The sequence below is a fragment of the Echeneis naucrates genome, chromosome 17, assembly GCF_900963305.1.
Source record: "Echeneis naucrates chromosome 17, fEcheNa1.1, whole genome shotgun sequence".
Lineage (NCBI taxonomy): Eukaryota > Metazoa > Chordata > Actinopteri > Carangiformes > Echeneidae > Echeneis > Echeneis naucrates.
The window spans coordinates 6,930,606-6,950,574 of NC_042527.1; the positions used below are offsets into that span (position 1 = coordinate 6,930,606).

Here is a 19,969-nt window from a genome sequence, read left to right on the forward strand (position 1 = left end):
ACATAATCATTTGGCACATATAAAAATGTTGACCATTGTACCTTTTAGGCAGCTAATGGTCTCTCTTCAACAGATGTGGTATATGCCTCTGTGATGTGGTCAGTTATTTGCAGAAGATAATGAGTGAGCACACAGTAAGGAAATTTTCAGTCAAATTTTATATAACAATATATAGAGATATTGAAAAGTAATCCATTACAGAAAACCAAAAAATGGAACCAGTTTGGTCTTATTACAGTATATATTTGCATGTAGAGCAGTCGGCTGATCCCTGCCTGTTTAATGAAAAACCCTGGAGGAAAATGAACAAAGTAAACAAAGACACAAATAAACAAAACCATCGTCTCATTAACACTAACATTAGGAAGCGTAGCAACGATGTGGGAGTTCTTGAGAGGAGAGACCATGTGTTGTGTATTATGTGGGTTTACAAAGAAGGAAGGAGTGCACACAAAGAGGATGCTAAATGATACACAGCAAGAAACAACACAAACCACTTTGGTGGATACCTCAAATTCCTTACAATCAGGGAATGCAGTGCTCTCCTTTATACAAATAAATGAATATACTTGTCAACACTTTGTCTAAAATCTTATGTACATCTTTTCTTTTACATAATTGTATAATACATTTATCAAAAACCTTATGAAAACATATTTACAAATCAATGAATCAAAAAGCACCCTCAGAGCTTTTCCACAGTCAAAGACTCTCTCACACACACACACACACACACACACACACGTACTTCCACACTTGTGTATCCACACACCTGTGTATCATACACTGTTTTCTTCCATGCAGTACACAATACAGAAGGCATACTAAGAGGGTTGTGCAACAAAGAGCATACAAAACAGTTTCAAATATGGCTGTGGGATGAACATTAGCACTCACATGCATAATAATGAACACACACACACACACACACACACACACACACACACACACACCAAGACCTTTTGAGTTTTATGAATGGAGTAACAGTTTTAATGACAGAACTAAACCAACATGAAACTCTACTGACAGGGAAAATTGGCCTCAACCTCATTTCAACAGCCTGATGTTTGTTTTTTGTGGTTACATCACATAACAAGTCTCATCATGCAACCACCAGCTGGATGCCCCCCCCCGTGGCACAGTCCAAAACTGTCTGCTCAGATAATGCCCACCTCAGGGGGAGGAGGGCAGGCAAGGAATCTAGCTCGCTTTTGTGAATGCGTGCGTGCATCTGTGTGTGTATCTTGCCTTGGACAATGAATGGCTGCATTGTCAGTTGGTGAGCAATTATGCATGCTATTTGTGTTTTCCGAGGGCAAGTGCACATTGTCTCCGTACTTGAGAGAACAGCACGAGTTTGCTATCGCTGCACTTCATGTGTATTTGTATGCGCATCTGTCACAGTCAAAAGCAGGTGATCAAATGAAGTTGTAAAACCTGATGAATTTCTGTCGAGCGTGTAACAGTGCGACCTATTGCTTCTTCCAAACCGTTTCACATCTAACAAAGTCAAAGTCTCTCTTACATTACAACCACTCTGCTCATAGAAAACAAAAGTCTAAATATGGTTTACTTCCATTTTTTATCTTTCCTTTCCTGCCTTCAAACTTGCTGTGCTCTCCAAAAACTCTGGAGTGCTGGAGTTCAAATAAAAGCCAAACTCCACAAATCACTTCTATTTAACTGCACTCTAAACTGTTTGGCAACTCATCCTTACTTGCTTGCCCCTGAACCAGAGATAAAGCTGAAAATGTGGGTTGCAAGCTTTCACCAAATAAAAGACATCCATCAAACTGTTAACTACACAAGACAACTGCAAAAAATGACATTTATGATTGATTCTAACATGAATTTGTACAGATTGTCCCATCAACGCAGGTGCTGCCCAACTTTCCTTCCTAAACAGACTCCATAGCCCGCTGGGAAAAACACAAAGGCCAAATTAATAAATCAAGGACAAAATATGACCTCTCACTAGCCCTGTTTCAAAATATTAGACAAACAGCATACACCTCATACAGCTATCAGTGCAAAAAGACTGACGGTCTGACTGTAATCCAGCTTAGATCAATGTTGGGAACACATTAGCACACATTAATAATTCTGTGAATAATTCTCAGTATTCACTGGAGAAAAAAATAGATCCAGCTCCAGCACAGAAAAGGTATGAAATCATTTCTCTGAAGAATCATCTCTTATAATACTGTTGGGTTTTTTTCTCCAAAATGTTTTGTCAAATGTAAATTGGCATAGCATGTGGATGTCAATATCTGTGTGTAACAGTTGACGATATGTTGGTTTTTCCTTCAGAAGACTCAGTCCGAGTGACCTTTGACCTCACTGTATGTGCGTGTGCCTGAGCGGCCATCATCCCCTAAAAAGTCGCCCCGTCCCGGGTTACTTCGCGGCGGAGAGCATGGGCTGCTCCGTGTACCAGTGAGTCCCCGGGTCCGGCATGCTGCCCCCCAGCGGCAGGGCGATGAACTGCGGGCAGGCCCCGCCCCCTGATCCCACCACGCCCACGCCAACGCCCTGCGGGTACGGGTGATGGTGCGCGTGGTGCCCCATGGCGTCGGTCCGCCCGATGTGGATCTCGTCCTCCTCGCCCTCGCCGGTGGTCTTCCGGTATACCGGGTTGTCGAAGTTCATGCTCTTGGTGGAGTTGCGGCGCCAGTTGCGCCACACCAGGTAGACTCCGGCGCAGAGCAGGCCGAACACCACTGTGGCAACGATAGGAACTGCATGCGTTTAACACACAGCGGCGGGGAAATGGGAGGGAGGGGGCGTTATAACGAGGCATCACGACTGCATGGTGTGAAATGACAGGCAAGGGAGGAGCACAACAGGCATGCGGGGACAGGGTCAGGGTTAGAGCCGGTGGGGGGCAGGGGTCAATGATACAGGCGGTGTGTGTGTGTGCTCAGCCAGACACAAGGTCAGACTCAGGTCAACCAACCCCCTAACCCCCTAACCCTCCATCAGTCGCTCATTACCTATCCTCGGCAGGAAGACATTTTAAAATACATCAAATCACATCGCAATCTCTGCGCAACTTATTCACTGCAAATCTGCCCTTGAAAAAGCTTTGCCATTTAATAACACCTTTTAAGTACACCACTGATGCACTAATAAAGTTTTCATGCTTTTTCCCCCCTCTCTCCCGTACCACAGTACAGAAGCAATCAATCTATGTCCTTTGCCTGTGCTGTCTGTTAACCTTAGGAAGTATAATCAGAGCGGTCCATCTGAGCTAACTGCCTGACTCCTTTTGTTTAGCTTGATTTATAGCCGTGTTATGTACAGTATAGGTGTTGCAATGGTTTTGCTTGTTTAAGGATCAAACTGTAAATAAATGGAAGTCTGCATTAATATCTCCCAAAGTATATTTATTTTTCAACAGCCTTAAGCTTTTTTTTTAGCTTTTCTTAAGTGGAGTAAAACCAGGGCCAGTATTCCCAGAGGAAACGATTATTTAGTATTTCTGTATCATTTCTTTTTAGTCTTTCCAAATTTTAAATGTAGGAGCAAACGGGTAAGGAATGGATCAAATTGTGTGTTTATCTGCCCCGCTTTTTCTGCTTATATATTCTGCAGTTGCTAGAGTGTAGAAATCTAACATTGGCAACTGCACTGTTATCCAATCAATTTCTAGCAACCCCAAAGATGTAACCAAAGTTTATGTTAAATTTCTAAAAAATAGTCCTCATCCTAAAAGCTTTTCGTTGAGCAACATCAGAAATACTAGCATACTTTTGGTAAACGAGAAACTGTGGAAGCTAAACTTTCATATAATCGTATGATCTTACGAAATCAGTAATAATTTGGCTCAATGTGTCAACAGTTGGTTTTTAAACTGCCATTGTGAAGACTAAAGTTTCTTAATTTATATGTTGCCATCGTTTGTTTCTTGAAATTATATTTGGAGGAGAGGGTGGAGCTGAGGAGCTGTGAGGGATGGATCGGACCTGCTCTGTACTCCATCCCGCATCCCCTGCTTTACGTTCTATTTCAGTACATTAGACCATCCACTCAGGAAAATATTTACTGAGCTAATAATTCACATGAGAGGTAGGGACACTTTCACATAGATTTCAATGCAATCTGGCTTTATTTTACAACTAGTAGAGTGGCCCTCTAATGGCTGTTAGATAAAACAGAGATTAAATGTTTGTCAGTGCTGGCTTCACTTCTATGGATAGTTATTAAAATACTGGGATGAATGAGCTCTACATTGTAATAAAAGAACAGCAGTTTCTTTATTCTACATGTTCTTCAGCTGTTTTCCATGCAGACCTTTTGACTGCATTACGTTTGAATATATTTAAAACCTGCTTTAACAATGTTCTCATTTTGAAACGTAAAAAAAACAACAACACACAAAGCGTTAAAGCATTCAAATGCTTTCTTATAGCCTTAAAATACGTGAAACTACAGGGAACTAGAGACGAGGAGTCCTCTGGCTTTAGCAGAACCCAACACAACACAGTGTGAAGTGAATGATGTAGTGTGGCAGCAATGTCAGACTCGTTGAAAATGACTTGTGAGAACGCTCTGGTGAGGAAGACCTGTGGGCCAGGATTCTCCCATCCTGTCACAGCAGGGTCAGTGTGAATGGACTACAAAGAGAGCGGCCTTAGGCAGCAGGTAGACAGCAGCTTTACACAGCGCTGCAGGCCTTCAGTGTGGACAGACAAACACGGAAAAGGGCACTTACCGATGGGGATGACCACACCCAAAACAGCCACCGTCAGGTTTTCACCCATGAGGAAATGCTCTCCTCCAGCTGCACAGAGAGATGAAATGACAGAAAGGAGTTAGTGCTAGAAGATGAAAAAACAGCAGAGCCAGAGAGGATAAGAGTGAGAAAGCGTAAAAAGATGAAAAAAAAAAAAAAGTGTGAGAAATAGAGTGAGGGATAAGCAGCAAGGGAAAGCTTGTGGAAGAGAGGGGAGATAAAACGGCGAGGCGGAGAGCAGGTGATCATGTGTGCATGGCCGTGAGTGTTTTACAAAGAAGAGTCAGAAAGTGAAGAGGAGGCTGGAACAAAAACGAAAGAGCGAGCACAAATGATGAGTCGGTTGACATTTGTGGGGGGTGTGACCTTCACCTATTTCAATGACCGTCTGCACTTCATCCATCTCTGCTCCAATGTCACCTTACAGCTCACGCTCATTTACATACCACGCACTCACTAACATGACGCACATTTACACAGCAGCACACATGCACGTCCAGACATGCAAGAGACCGTAGAGAGCACAATTTATGGAGGGAAGGCTGCCATTTCCTTGGCGACAGTACCATCCATCACTCTTATTAAAGTTAGTGGAGCGAGGATGTTGGGGCCTGAAGATATCTCACTTTAATGCCGTCATTACTGCGAGGGTGAGGGCGTTAGCTGCATTAGGAGCGTGAGCAGGACTACAGGAGGTGTTACTTGGCAGGAGAGGTGGACACTCATCCACTTTATCAGAACACTGGGTCTGACCTCTTGTGAATTCCTCAATGGGCAATTCTGCCCTTTCCAAATAATACACAGGGCCTTCCATTGTAAAGTTGGAGATTTCAAAGAGAGAAATCTTGAAATGTGAATTTTCAAAGTGGCAAATATATGAAATATATCAGCAGTATTTTTATTAGTTGTTTTTTTTTATTTTTTTATTAAGTACTATTATTAGGTAGAATCAATCAATAAAAAGGATTCTATATTCCCGGTCCACTTACAGTGCTGTGACACGCTGCTGTCCCCTGCAGGGGTGGTGGAGATGACCATAGCTGTGGCTGTGGAGTGGGAGCCCAGCGCCTTAGACTCCTGTGATGACAAGGGCTTAAGCGTGGAGAGGGGTGTGAAGAGCTCTGGTGCATCTGAGGGAGCTGTGGTCAAATGTGGGGTGGCATCTGCCTGCGACACTCCCCCTGAAGCTGGAGGGAAGTTTTCAGCAGCCGTCGCTCTGGAGCCAGACGTTAGCTCAGTGGGAGGTGTAGATGTTAGTGTCGTGTCATTCTTTGGCACGGCTGCAAGAAAGAAAGAGCACAGCAGAAATCTTTAGCTCGAGAAAGTAAATTAGTCCGTTCAAATGCAGTTTCCAGTTTGAAGTATTTCTCCATAATCTCAGTGGGACTTTGATATTTGTGAAATATTCTCTTTATTTCACACTTCCTTGCAGAAGATGACAAGACTGATATTTCACTCTGTCTATTAGACATGAAGCTACAGCCAAGAGATGGTTATCGGAGGGTGACTGGTTTCTGTCCAAATACAGCAAAAACTGCCAGCATCATCTCTGTAGCTGAATGCGAAGTGATTTTACTTTTGGAAAGAAATTGATAAAGAGCATTTACAATATCTGATTGAACATTTTTTGAATATTGCGACAAATAAGTGTGATTATTTTTTCAAGGAAAAAGAACAGAAAGAAGCATTAAGCCGTAAGATCAAAACAATTAAAACCACAAAATAACTATCATGTGACCACTGAACTTAAATTTAGCAGAACAGTTCATATCATATACTAAATACGTCCAATGTGAAGTTTATAATGATTCTTTTAGTCATGGCTGCTACAGATCCTCGATCCCTTCAATCCCCTGTCCACTACCTGAGGTAACAAGACAACATGAGCAGTATATAATAAAGCAATGTGACAATTTCATAAGGCAGTATTTTTTTTCCAGAGATGTTGTCTTAGATTGCAATACATTACATTGTGGTCCATGTTATTGCATCCACCCGTTGCATGTGTTGCTTAGCAACCATCTATTTTAGTTACTGCTACATTATGTTGCTTGGAGGAAGCATATCTAATAATTTATTATCAATTATCACCTACTACAAATAAATTATGTACTGATTTACTGCATATGAGCTACCCCATTACCTCTAGGATTAAATGCCTTGAGACACTTATTGCTTATAAGACATTCAGTTTGCGTTTTAAGCAAATTTTCTTTCTTGAATATAATGTTAAGTAACAGTTTAATTATCTTTAAATACATAATTATGATATATTTTAAACTCTGCTTCCATATTTAATGTTAACTTTGTTGCTGATACTGAGCTGGTAATCATATAATAAGGAAAACCTTCAAGATAACTAAATCTTACACTAAATTCCACCACCATGAGTATATTCAAATTCTTGTTTATTATAAATTATTTTCTCCTTCTCCCCTTCCTCAACAGGCAAATCTCACATTTTCTATGGTTCAGTGCTTTTAGTGCAGTACTTTGCAACTGATTAATGTTCTGTATTACAAAGAAAAGTGAAATATTGTTATTATTACTATCTCATCTTACATCACTTACTAAGCATTTGCCAGCACTAGCCTTGTCTCTTTTAAACCCAGTAAGTTAGTGGCCAAAATCGTTCAAAATTTCCCCTCTGCACACATTTGATACACACACAAACAGAAAAAAGCTTCTTTAAGTGGAGCAAAATCAGATTATCTGCACAGTAAGCACGGTGGCATGCTGCCCAACAAATCCCTTTAGGTGCTATTGATGACTGGATGCTCTCAATTACCGGTTATAAACACACTAACCTGGCACGCAGCCCCTCATATCAGGGCCCAGGTCCTGCCCGTCGGGACAGGCACAGGTGTATTTGGGCGAGTGCTCGGTTATCTGTGGAGCTTTGAGACACAAGTACTCACAGCCTCCATTGGCCATGCTACCCAGATTACAGCTGTCTGGGCCTGGAGACAGAGAGAAAGAGAAGGCGGCATGAAGCACTTCACGGTTATGGTTACATAAATAAGATTATCACTTACTCAGCTTGGGGAGATATAGGAGAGTCAGATGGAGACAGAAAGAAGTCGCTGTACTCTGTTGTTCCCTTTCATCAAAGATTAAAATCTGGCAATAACTTGAATAAAGCAGTTCCTGTGCCTTTTTCCCAGGTAATGAGAAGTCCCCTGTGTTCATCCTAAAGCATTACTCAAATACAACTTGAAAGACAATTAATCCAACTGTCGTCTGGAAGAGTGGTGATGAAATAGAGTGAAAGATTTAAACAAGAACTGGCACTGACTATGCATTGGGAGGTAAGAATAAGAAAAAACAAGCAAGGCAGCTGTAGATATGGAAACTGACACAGAAAATACAGAAAGCCATCACACTCAATGATTAAGTGTTCTATTCAGTTCAGCTCAGGTCTGGTTTTGACAGACGGTTGAATGTATTGCTGCTCCGACTGCTTTGATCACTCTACCGCAGTTACAAGCCTCACCATCATCTATTCACTCGCCCTATTCTGCGCGGACCCACTGAGGAAACTTGGTCACAGAGATAGGACTCAGCTTGTGCAGTCACACCAAGAGATGTGCAGGCACACAGCCAAAGTGCTTGTCACATACTGTACACGCACCTTGTGGCTGCCGGAGCTGGTGGAAGACCACAATGTCGTGTGGGTCATTGAGGTTTTCAGCCAGAGTGTGGATTTCTTGCCCAGTCAGCCTGTTGGCCATGAAGACCGCTGCCCTGTCTCTGTCTGTCCAGTATATTCGATCCTGAGGACAAGAAAAAAGTAGATATTCATATTCGTAATGTACTACAGCAATTATGGTTTAACTGTTATTTGATCATTTAAGAGCACAGTCACTGGATGCCTTAACAAATGTGGTTCATTTGACTTGATGTTTCACTTGGAGTGATTGAATTTAGGATGATTTTTGGCACTAGTTCTGTTGGGTTGAGCTTAGTTAGATGTTACTCACTTACCCCCTCTCACAGTTAACTGAACAATCTGAAATTTATAATTGCTGATTACTCAAATTCTTTGCAGATTTCCATTCAACTCTGTACAAATCCATTCCCCAGATTCCCCAGCCTAGATACTGTGATCGAACTTTGACTTCTTCTCATGTGCAATCATGTCACCTTTGAGGATATGACCTCCTCCTCCACATAATGTCAAATAAACTAAACCAAACTAAAAACAATACATATTATATGTGTCTGAAACTGCATGGAAGTTCAGTTCAGTTCAGTTCACTCAATATAAATGTATTCTTGTTTGGGTGAAAGAGCGTAGGAAAAGAGCACAAAAAGAGGAGATGGCCTATGGAAGAGCAACTGCTTGATTTACAGCACTTCCAGATCTAATTTAGTGGACAGCGAAAAACCCAGAGAGAAAATTAGGACAAGTGAAATTATCACTAATTCATGCAGCAGTAGTGAAAGATCAAGCAGCAGGCATGTCCTAAGTCAGGCAGCGGGACAAAGTTGTTGAGGAAGATTACATCTATACTGTGATTTTCCTTTTATTGCTTTGAAAAATCTGGATTATTCTTTGTGGTTGTCACAGCATTGGCTCTGAATTATAACATCCTATTAAGATCATTGTACAGTAACTTATCCCAAATTTCACCTGCCCTTGTTCATTAGTTATTTTGTTTGTTTGGTTTCCCTAATTCAGTGCCAAAGCAAAAAAGGTTTTAGACCGACTAACTGAGATTTCTTGTGGTTGCCTTAGAAACCACAGGCTAATCTCCACTGAATGGGAGACAATGTGCCTGGAGTGTGGATGTGTGTGCTTGTGTTGAGATAGAAATGGTAATGTGATGTACACCACAGCAAGCTGTGCGTGTCCACCTCCCTGAAGAAGGTCACCTTGAAGTCACAACAGGCTGGAAAGCAGAGAATCCCCAGGTCGATTTAGTATTCCACCAGAGGGCATTTATCTTCGCTGACCATGTTGTTGCGCTGTGGAGTGGACTCCTCAGGAGGGAAATTTGAATCCAGTGTCAGTGTTTTGCTTGAAAAATATAACCCTGGACATGAGACCACTGAGCTCCCCTGCCTCATTTTAAACCAGGTAGCTGTTTCCAAACATTAAGTTGTGCGCAATTGCATAACTCCTGCATGAAATCTGTCTGTGCTCCCACAGAGACCAGCCACAGCTCCTCTTGAGAATACACATCATTACTACCCATCTGAAACTGGCTGGGAAACAGCTGCAGTAAAGAAAAGGGGTCATCCCGGTCAAAAGTGTACACACAGGAACAAACCACAAGCTAGCTGTTTCCAACCACATTTAGGGGCTCCGTCAGCCCTGAAATATCACATACAGGGAAGCTGGCTGATGACCAAAAATACAACTGTGCTGGTGTGTATGTGTGCCGCATTTGGTTGCTCTTTATTCTGTATGGCTGTCATCTGTTTAGTATGCTCAGCTAGTCATTCCCACAAGGGAAAACAGCCTAAAGGGACACACACACACACACACGCACACGCTCACACAATGTACAACCACTTACACACATTCAGATTGAGCATAAACTAAATTGAATTCCACAGTGTTTAAATTCAAAGTCCCAGTTACACCACAGGCCCCAGGGACTAATGAGAGAGAGGGAAATGGGATGAGTCATGCAATGTGCTTATGGACAACTGCCCAACATGCTTGTGGTCTATTGCTGAATTTTACAGAATGACAGAGCAAGACAACACCCCCCACTGTTCACACCCCCGACAATCACACAAACCTCAAAGACTGCCAGAGCATATGGGTGTCCTAGTCTCTCTGCAGATGACATGTGCGTCCTGCGGTGAGCTCCGTTCAGATCCACGCTAGCGATGAGGTGCAGCTTTGAATCCACCCAGTACAGACGCCTGTTGGCTATGTCTGACAAAAGCAAACAGAGGCATGTAGAGATAGGGCTTTCCAGAGCTGAGTAAAATTGATTGTCTTCACGATAACAACTCTGCCACCTGAACCAATAAATCCCTTTAAGTGAGTTGATAAAGTTTGAAAATGTCATTTCTCATGATTAAATCACTGAAACACTGTAACTATCACTCCAAAGAAAACATGAGAACTTCATAAAGTGCCATATTTTGTTATTGTCTGAAAATGTACACTTACTATTTCAATAACTTTGGACCTTTACCACAATGAGCCACTCTGACTCCTTTCAGGCACTTTAAACAACACACACGCCAGAAGTGTGTCAGATATAATAAACTGTAATATAATTTAAGAACATGCGGTTCTCACCTAAGGTGATGCCGTTGGGCCACTCAATGTTATCAGCCACCAACACCTGCCGGTCCACTCCATTCATCCCGGCCTTCTCTATCTTGGCTCGTGTGCCCCAGTCTGACCAGTACATAAAGCTGGATTTAAAAAAAAAAAAAACAGAAACAAGAAACATTTAATGTCTTATTGTAGACTGATCGTGAAGTGCAGCCATGCTCAGCGAAAAAAATTTGAAGGTGATCAAAATGAGCTTTGATAAGTTTCATCATTATGCTCCAGCTACACTGGTCTAACACATAGTCTCTGTTGTGTTGCTCAAACAGTCAGAGTGTCGTCTAATTCTTTGTTACAATTAAAGAAATAGCAAAGACAGCTGACATTTTGGGCAGATGAGGTCTAGCAGAGGTCCTGTTGCTTGTGATAAATATGTTATCAATTTTCCAAGCATTTTACATCGTTGTTGTAGTTCAGTGCATTACAAAGGTGATATGTATACAGTACAGGCCAAAAGTTTGGACACACTTTCCGATTCATTTGAATGAGCAGGTGTGCCCAGACTTTTGGCCTGTACTGTATGTGTATTTATTTTTTTAAATATCACTTCATATGGTATATTTACTATTATTATTATTATTATTATTATTATTATGTTTCTTTAAAATATAAAATCCCCTCAGTTTGAACATTTACAGTTTCAGGAGGCCTCTGACCTCAGAGCTGACAGCAATATTTCACTTTCATTTCATTACTACACCTGCTGTCCTTCACAGGAGAGGATTTCCTTCCACTCAGTGTTAAGTTTATGAGCAGTTCATTTCCTTTGTGCTAGCCTCCTTGTCGTGTCACAATTAGTTGCTTTTTAAATTCGAGTCAGCCTTCAATAACTCTGGCTGTGTTAGATCGACAGAGTTCATAAATCCTAATGTAAAACCTGCGGAGAAAATGCTATTGTTTTATGAGTTCAGTATAGTTTGAAAGGTTATTGGACACTTAGTCAGAGAGCATAGCAGGAAAGTACTGTACACACTCATTTACAGTCATTACAATGTAAATGATTATCACCGACACCAAGCGAATTTACCTGCAAATACAGAACTATTAGTTGGCGTCACGGTGAGTGTTCTGTGTGTGCTGGATTCCTGTTAGGTAGCTCTGATAAGGTCTGTAATTGGCACACGGTGTGTATCCTCTGTGTGTATTCTCTGTTTACATTATCCACTTGCTTATTTTTGTGCTTTTGTGACTATTTTCATCTGGGTTTGGATCACCAGAAGAAAAAAGCTTCAAAAGCGCATGCTGGCACAAATTCATAAAGCTTTCAAGATTAGCTGTGATCATCTAGGACTGAATTTCTAAAAAAAATCATTGATTGAGGACTCTAAATGGGTCACAGGCTTGTTACTCTGGATCCCCATGTACAACAACAAGAGTTCTCTTATGCTTGTCATTAGGCATGCTACTAAAAGAGGATGGTGATTATTCAATATCTGGGTCTCAAGATATAATCACTTTACAAATCCAGGGTCATGAACTATCACCTTCAATATGGAATAAACAATATCAGTGCAGTGGCTGTCAACATCGTCAAAATGGGGAAGAAAGTACTGCAGACAAACAGTTTGACACAATTTCATGTTTAAATACTGCCAAGTGTTGCAGCATTCAATTTGGTAGTTTGATTTTTTAAATTAGAGCTAAACTACGCAGCTCAGGGGTTTCTGGCTCTGTAACTATCAAAGAGATAATGGTTTAATGATCATAAGTACTGATCCTTTCATTTAGGTCTTTAATAGGGGGTGTCATGGGTCCAACACTCGATTTGTAAGCCTAAGGCATGTCAATATTTTGTGCCTAGAGAAAGTTATACCCACAAATAATCAATATACGTTTCTAACCCATGGTGAGGATCCAGTGCGATGGCTTGGGGTTCACTGAGATCAGTGTTGATTAGGACACGTCTCTTGGTGCCGTCCACTGAGGCCACAGAGATGGATTTATCTCCAGAGTCAGTCCAGTACAGGTTGTGCTGGAGCCAGTCGAGAGCCAGGCCCACAGGGGTCCGAAGAGAAGAATCCACCAGCAGCACCTGCTGGGAGGGGTCACTGGCCTCGTGGATGAAGGCACTGCAGGCAAAGAAGGCGGGGGGCAGTAATGGGTGATGGGGTGAGGAGGGTCAGGGACGGAGATGGACGAGAAATCGGGGGACAAGAATTGTTATGAAGAAATGAGAATATGTATGGCATTGGCCGTCGGAAGCCAGCCATTACTGCAAAATCGATGTGAAGTAGAGAAAGCTGACAACCTGGTAGGCCCTGTTTTGAAATAAAAGGGTCTGTAAACACTATCCTCCTCCTTAGATAGCAGCCTACCAAAAGCATTTATCAGTATAAACTATTGACTGTGTTTCAATTAAAGCTTAAACATTTTGGAAACCTTTCTTTTTGAAGTATTGACTGTACAAACAACTACAGAACACTTACTGCATCCATAAAGGAAAAGCTAGAAATAACAATACATGCCTGAAGAAATGAACGAGTTATAATACAGTGAAAAAAGTTTTTTTTCCCTAAATAATAATAATTTAAAAAAAAAGCATCTGGTGAGTTAATTTGATAAATTGTGTATGTGAATGTATGGGCTCATGCAGGACAATCACTGTGGATACCATATGGAGATTATGCATTATCCCTGCTGACGTGCACATTTTTCCCCCTCCACTGTGCTGTAAGCGACTGCACAGAGGAAAGTGGTACTGGTATGCGAGCTGTAGCCTTGAGCCATGCGCTGCACAGGTTCATCCAGGGGTTAGTGTCCTTCTTAGGTGGGGCTCTTATCAGAAGAGACAAGGCCTCACTCAGGGGTTGACCTTCCCGTTAATGACTTGGCCCCAGCGGAGATTTGAGGTGAGGGCCAAGCATCTAAACTTCCAAACAGGAATTTCAATTTATGTTTCCCTAGAGACCTTTTTCTCTTAACATCCATTTTATGAGGAGCACACTGTGGTCTATTTAGAAAACACTCTGGGGGAGAAATGTAAATGGGATAGTAAGAGAAGGGATGGGATTAATCTGGATTAAGTCAAATCTCAACTATCAACCAGTGATTTAATTTCAAAATCACTCAAAGGCATTTTGATAGAATTGAATTGATTCATGCTGTAGACTGAAAAGTCATTGCATTCATGGATGATGGCACAAGTCACAACACCATTTCGATTTGTTAGGATGAAATCAAGCTTTTTCAAAATAAGGTATGTCCTGTATAGCAAAGCTTTTCATTCATAGCCTTAGTCCTTCCACTCGTCCATGACCTATGGTAGCTGTTCTTACAGGGCCGCGGGGGTGGGTTGTTGGGCGAAGCTAATCCCATCTGACATTGGGCGAACGTGGGGTACGCCATGGACACACCTACTGGCAATTTACCAATCAATCACACTAACATCCATGACTGTGGGAGGTATCCAAGCTGCTGCTGCCGACCGCTTGTGGTACTGTGGAGTGATGGCTTTAAGGGGCTTTATGGGTCCCTGTTGTTTGCGTTTTGTGTAAATTCTTTTATCTAGCTGTTGATTTCACCATATAGCAATGAAGAAGAAGCCCACCAGCAAGTAAAGACAGAATGAATTCATCACACATTGTTGCTCTCAAGAATACAGTGAATGTAAGTGCAACTTTGTACTTTGACTGTCAGTCATAAAAAAAAAATAAGCAAAGTTAGGAATAAATAAAACTTACACTAGTGTCATCTCTGGAAAATTCCTGAATAGTTTTTATTGGTGGACTTTATAGCGGAAGGGTTAGGGTTAGTGGTTACTGGCAAATTGTCAGCAGGTTCCTAACTGCCAACACACCTTCTCTGTTGTCCTAAAACAGTAACTGCCCTGGGCCGCAAAGCACAACTTCCACAACTTTCCTCCTTCCTATTGTTTCAGGATAGGGTGAAAATAAACCTCAGCTTCAGTCTATTCCTTTTTTCAGTTACAGAGTTCTGTTAAATTTTGTTGCAGGAAAATGTTGAATGCAAGTATGTATGATAATGTTGTTTCAGTCGATTGCACACAATTTAAGTATTGTATTTTGTAACCGAAATAAACTATTCATTCATTCATTCCACTGAGAAGGTTTGTTATCAATATGTTACCTCACATACTCGCCAATACCAGATCCGGTATTTTAGGCATTTCTGATACTCTGTCCTAAACACCTAATTTAAGCAATACAATGAAATCCCAATCAAGTTCTTGATCGATGACAGTGTCTCTGAAATGACTTCAGCTAAGTCTACAAGTTTCAATTAAACAATTTCCATTCTTTGTTCACCTGTAGATTTTCCGGTGAAAGCGGTCACACCAGAAAACACGGTTGTTGGCCACATCCAGATCCAGAGCCACTGCGTTCTTCTGTGTGGACACCACCTGGCTGTAATCCCTCTTCACAAGGTCAATGCGACGGATCTCGTGTCGATTTGTGAAGAGCAGGTAAGGGCTTTTACCTGCATACAAAGCAAATAATAATTTAGAGCTCCATTTTGGGGACTAGGGGCACAAAAGCAAACATGAAGTCAGCATCAAAGTGTGGATGAGTGCACACAGCTAAAATTTTACAATGCAAGGAAGGCAATTTCTAAAAGGTGCTGAAGCAGGATTAATACATTGTTAGTAAGAGGAATACATTAGAGTTGCGATGTGCTTCAGTAATGCTCCGTCAGATCAGCTCTGACAGGTTGGTAGAGGGCCAAAAGAAGGGCTGAAGCTGCTATCTCTTATTAGGAAAACATTCTCATCCAGGAGCTCCACACATCTTTGCAAAGCATCACTAATATGATTAAAATTCAGCTGTAACAGCAGTGTTTTAAAGTCATTCTAACCTTTATCTAGTGAAATCAAGTTCACTAAAGACATTCAGTGAACACGTGCTCTGGACTTAGATTGAATAATAAATAAAGGCTGAATTAATGGCTGTGCCTGCACTTTTGTTATTAATTAAATCCATTACACACAGCGCTATTCTGGGCTAATGGAAGGAAAAAAAAAATACTGATAAGCCTGAGAGACTTGTTTGTGTGCTAGAGTCAAGACCCTGATGGGAAAGGTTGCAGGTCAGGGATATGTCGTCGACATTTTTCCACAGAAACATCGCTGTGGATTCACCACTGTGTCAACACATGTTGCAGCTTAATGTGCTGCTGTATATTTGTAGCAAAGGGAACGGTGTTAATGGTATTCACCGCACAAATAAATAACACAGCAAATTTTGTGAGATTCAGTTCAATATCATTTTCTAACAAGAGTGCAAGGACAATAACCTTTAATTGAAAACTGCTGAATTGTTGCTGTATTGATCTGTGCGCCTGTATGCATCAAGTTGTACGCTGCTTATTATTTTCTGTTTGCAAATACAAATCAGGAACGCCCTCATTTGACTGCACCTCCTGAAACAGCCTGACTGTCACAAAGCAGCTGAATTGGATATAAATACCTAGGGGGGAAAAAAAAAAAAGACCCCGATAAACAACTTTGAATAAAAAGAAATCAGACAGAGACTCTGCCCCTGTCTTAGACAACCATCGCAAAACAAAATAAGAATGAGCTCTGGAGTTCAATCAGACTCAACTGCAGCAAAGTCAAGCCTTTAAATACATCAAAATAATCTATGCTACCATCAATCACATAACTGTGTGCCAACTTAACATTAGCAAAATAAATCTACATAAAAATTTTGGCTAAAATTACACAGAAATAAAAGCGTGACGATGCAGAGTGACATTGTTTTAGACTCAAGATTCAGCTGTGTCATGATATGTTCACACAAAAAGGTTGACTTTGTATTTCCTTGCTTGGACATAAGTCCCTGTGCCTCAGCGTCTCCATCCAAGATTGTCCTTGTTCCATTTTGGGTACATTCACACCTATTTTTAGAGCTGCCCGCTTGTGATAAGGGCAGCTAGGATACATTATAATTGGAGTCAGACGTGCACAGTGGCTTTGCACATACTTATATTATCTTTTCTCTACGCTGTTTCTGTTAGATATCTGTCAGGAAGAAGCCATGTGGGTATCCGACACAATGTGAGCCTGCAGGGAGAGTTTTATCACTCAAGCAAACACAGTCCTCCTTTGTCTAGTAACAACTATATTGAGCCTATTTTTTCCAGACAGTGTATGTTAATGGGATGGCAGCAGCCAGTTATCTCTAGAGGCAGATATGAAAATCTCTCATTAATGGCTCAATTGCCTCAGTTTCCCCTCTGACACTATGTGTCATAGCCTCATTGTATCTGACTCCTGCATGTGTCCTCCTCCTTCCAACCCCTTCCATTCCTCTCCAAGCCCAAAAACCTGAAGGATGACAGGACTGTTCAGGACTAAGTGTTCTCCAAAACTACCCATTACAATGACAACATTTCCAACCCGTCCAAAGCTGAAAACGGTCGCCTGCTGGTATTATGGGGTGTCAGAGCAGCAGTAGTTCTCATTGCTTCATAAGTGCGAGGTGGAAATGCTGCATTCACTGCGATTCCGTTTTGACACGCAGCCAGACACAAAGCTCTCTACTGGCCATGATAAACAGATAGCAAACACACTGGGCAGTCACGCACAGAGAAATACACAAGTGCAGACGGAGGCAGGGGGCAGATACAATCCACACACAAATATAGTCTGGACAAATCCAAACACTCACCTACACACACTCACAGCTTTGATATCAACTCAATTTAATTAGGGGGGAGAGGAAAAAAAAAAAAAAAAAAAAAATCACATCACTTGAAAGCCACAGAGAACAAATCAACACATTTTGTTTGGCTCGCTTTTTCCTCCCAATTAAATAATGAACATTTTGCAGGAAATGAAGTGTAAACATATAAACTGGCCTCTCTCTGTAATCCTCTTGCTAATGCTTTTGGCCATAGTTGGAGGTCAAGAAAAATTAACTGGCTTCTTAGCTGTTCGCTTTGTTCTCCACTAGTGTGACAACTGTTTTCAACAAGCCCAACAGGAGAAGCTGATTAAATTGATGTAATAAGCCTCCATGGTGAGTCAAGACCGATTCCCCCTCAAGAGCTGGTATGCCTAATTATGAGTTCAGCATGGCTTAACGTATCAGTCCTTCAGTCATTAAAGTGTCTAAAAAGGATGAGACACCTAAGGCCTACGTAGGAGGAAGTGAATGGTTGCCTTGGTTATGCTTGCTTTTGTTTTTCTCTCTCTCTCTTTCACTTTTTTGGGAAGTGAGGAGGGTTGTTCAGCAATTGTGTCAAGTACACAAATGGGTGCAGAACAATAATAGGAAGCAAACAGCAGTAAGATGTTTGTGAGTGTGAGTCGAGGAAGATGTGATACTGAGACCGAACAGCAGCCAGAGAAAAGTTCTGCACTAATGAGGCAGCACAACATCTGAGAGGATGCCTTGTTATCAACTGTGCAACACTGCTTTGCAACTTTTAGCTTTTTAAACAAAACTGAGCTTGTTTCGCAAGCAACTTTGCAGATTACACTGATTTATAAACTTCATGAAAATAAAATTGACACAATACAGCATGCGCAGCTGAATAATAAAGCTACATTAAGGTTCAGGGTTTCAAAAGAGTGTGAAAGGTTGTTGTAGCCTCTGCATGTCCCTATACAGTATTTTAGCTCTGGCCGGTCCTCGCTCAGTGCCAGCTGGGATTGCCTCCATGACAGTTAGGTGGTATAGATGGTGAGATGAGAATTCAGCAGGTTTGGATTACAGACCTATAATCTTGCAGTATTCGCACTTTCAGCACCTTATTCCAATCATGCCACCTGATTGTTTTGTAAGATCGTCAATCGTCATAACTCACCTTCGGCCTTGCACGTCTTAGTGACGGGATCTATCTCATAACCTTCATAGCATTCACACTTAAAGTCCCCCTTGTAGTTGATGCAGATCTGGCTGCAGGCATCAGGGTTCTCACACTCATCAATGTCTGCAGAAAGCAGGGGGAGAGAGGTTATCAGCCAGCTGGAAGAGGGATAGAGACGATCACAGTGACTCATTTCTAAGGAGTATAAATATATTGATGCTTTTCAGTAAAATAAAACCCTGTAATGTGTGAGTCATATGCACATTTATGGCTGAAAGCTCTAAAGAAACATAGTCATGTTGCCATGAAGAAAAAGATGTCGACAGAAGGTGAATTCTCGGACAGAGAATTTTTTTTCTGCATTCTGATGAAGAAATAGTGGTAGGGCATTATACCAGGGTCAGCCTGTGGAAGTGGCAGACTGCAATAACAAAAACAGGCAACTAAATGGCTGAGCACAACACAACATGCATTGATGTTTTCTTTATGTACCTCCACAAGTCTTTTTGTCCAGGAGCTGGTAGCCAGTGGGACACTGGCACTCAAAGCCGATTGGTCGGTCCATGCAGACATGCGAGCAGCCGCCGTTGTTGATCATACACTCATTCAGCCCTGGTAGACAAGGAGAAGGCGCATGTGGTCGAAAGCAGCCAATCACAGAAGAGTAAGGGGCGTTATGACCCTCAAGGGGAATATCTGATTTAAGAAAGGCCTCTGCTCATTGACGATAAAATATTTCTGAGTGAGGGGGAAGAACAGTGGGAAGACGTGATCTCTGATAAAAGTGTTTAAATACGAGTGGCACACAGGTTGGGAGAATCAGTGTCATCTTCACAATCTTCATTTTATCTCTCCTTTTCATCTGAGTTGAATCCTTATAAGATATTCTCAAAAGTGGAGAAGGAATCAAAGAGACACATCACCACCCATACACACATAGAACAAGCTCTGAAAGAATCAGGTCCATCTGCAGGGAGATGAAATATGTGTGTAGAGGGGATTAATGCTGTGAACTGGGATTCTAAGATGTCCCATAAGGATCCATCACAGGAGTGAGCGAGGATATCTAAATTAAACCGGCACGCTGAATGGAGGCAGAACAATGTCAGCGCATCCTGGAAATGACAGAAGCTAAAAAGAAGCAAAAGAAAAAAAAGATGTTAAAA

At 41.6% G+C, this 19,969-nt stretch overlaps 1 protein-coding gene across 1 annotated transcript in view; it reads right to left on the reverse strand.

The window, feature by feature from the left end:
* Positions 1-2,397: 2,397 nt before the first annotated feature.
* LOC115057283 (low-density lipoprotein receptor-related protein 8-like) overlaps positions 2,398-19,969 on the reverse strand; it is a 69,040-nt gene continuing 51,468 nt past the window's right edge. The window contains exons 8-18 of the mRNA XM_029524288.1: positions 19,296-19,415; positions 18,801-18,926; positions 15,299-15,470; positions 12,875-13,102; positions 10,998-11,116; positions 10,486-10,625; positions 8,367-8,508; positions 7,543-7,695; positions 5,725-6,015; positions 4,715-4,783; positions 2,398-2,738 (exon numbers count right to left, since the gene is read on the reverse strand). Of these exons, the coding sequence (XP_029380148.1) occupies positions 2,398-2,738; positions 4,715-4,783; positions 5,725-6,015; positions 7,543-7,695; positions 8,367-8,508; positions 10,486-10,625; positions 10,998-11,116; positions 12,875-13,102; positions 15,299-15,470; positions 18,801-18,926; positions 19,296-19,415 (1,901 nt within the window). The remainder of the gene's footprint in view (positions 2,739-4,714; positions 4,784-5,724; positions 6,016-7,542; positions 7,696-8,366; positions 8,509-10,485; positions 10,626-10,997; positions 11,117-12,874; positions 13,103-15,298; positions 15,471-18,800; positions 18,927-19,295; positions 19,416-19,969) is intronic.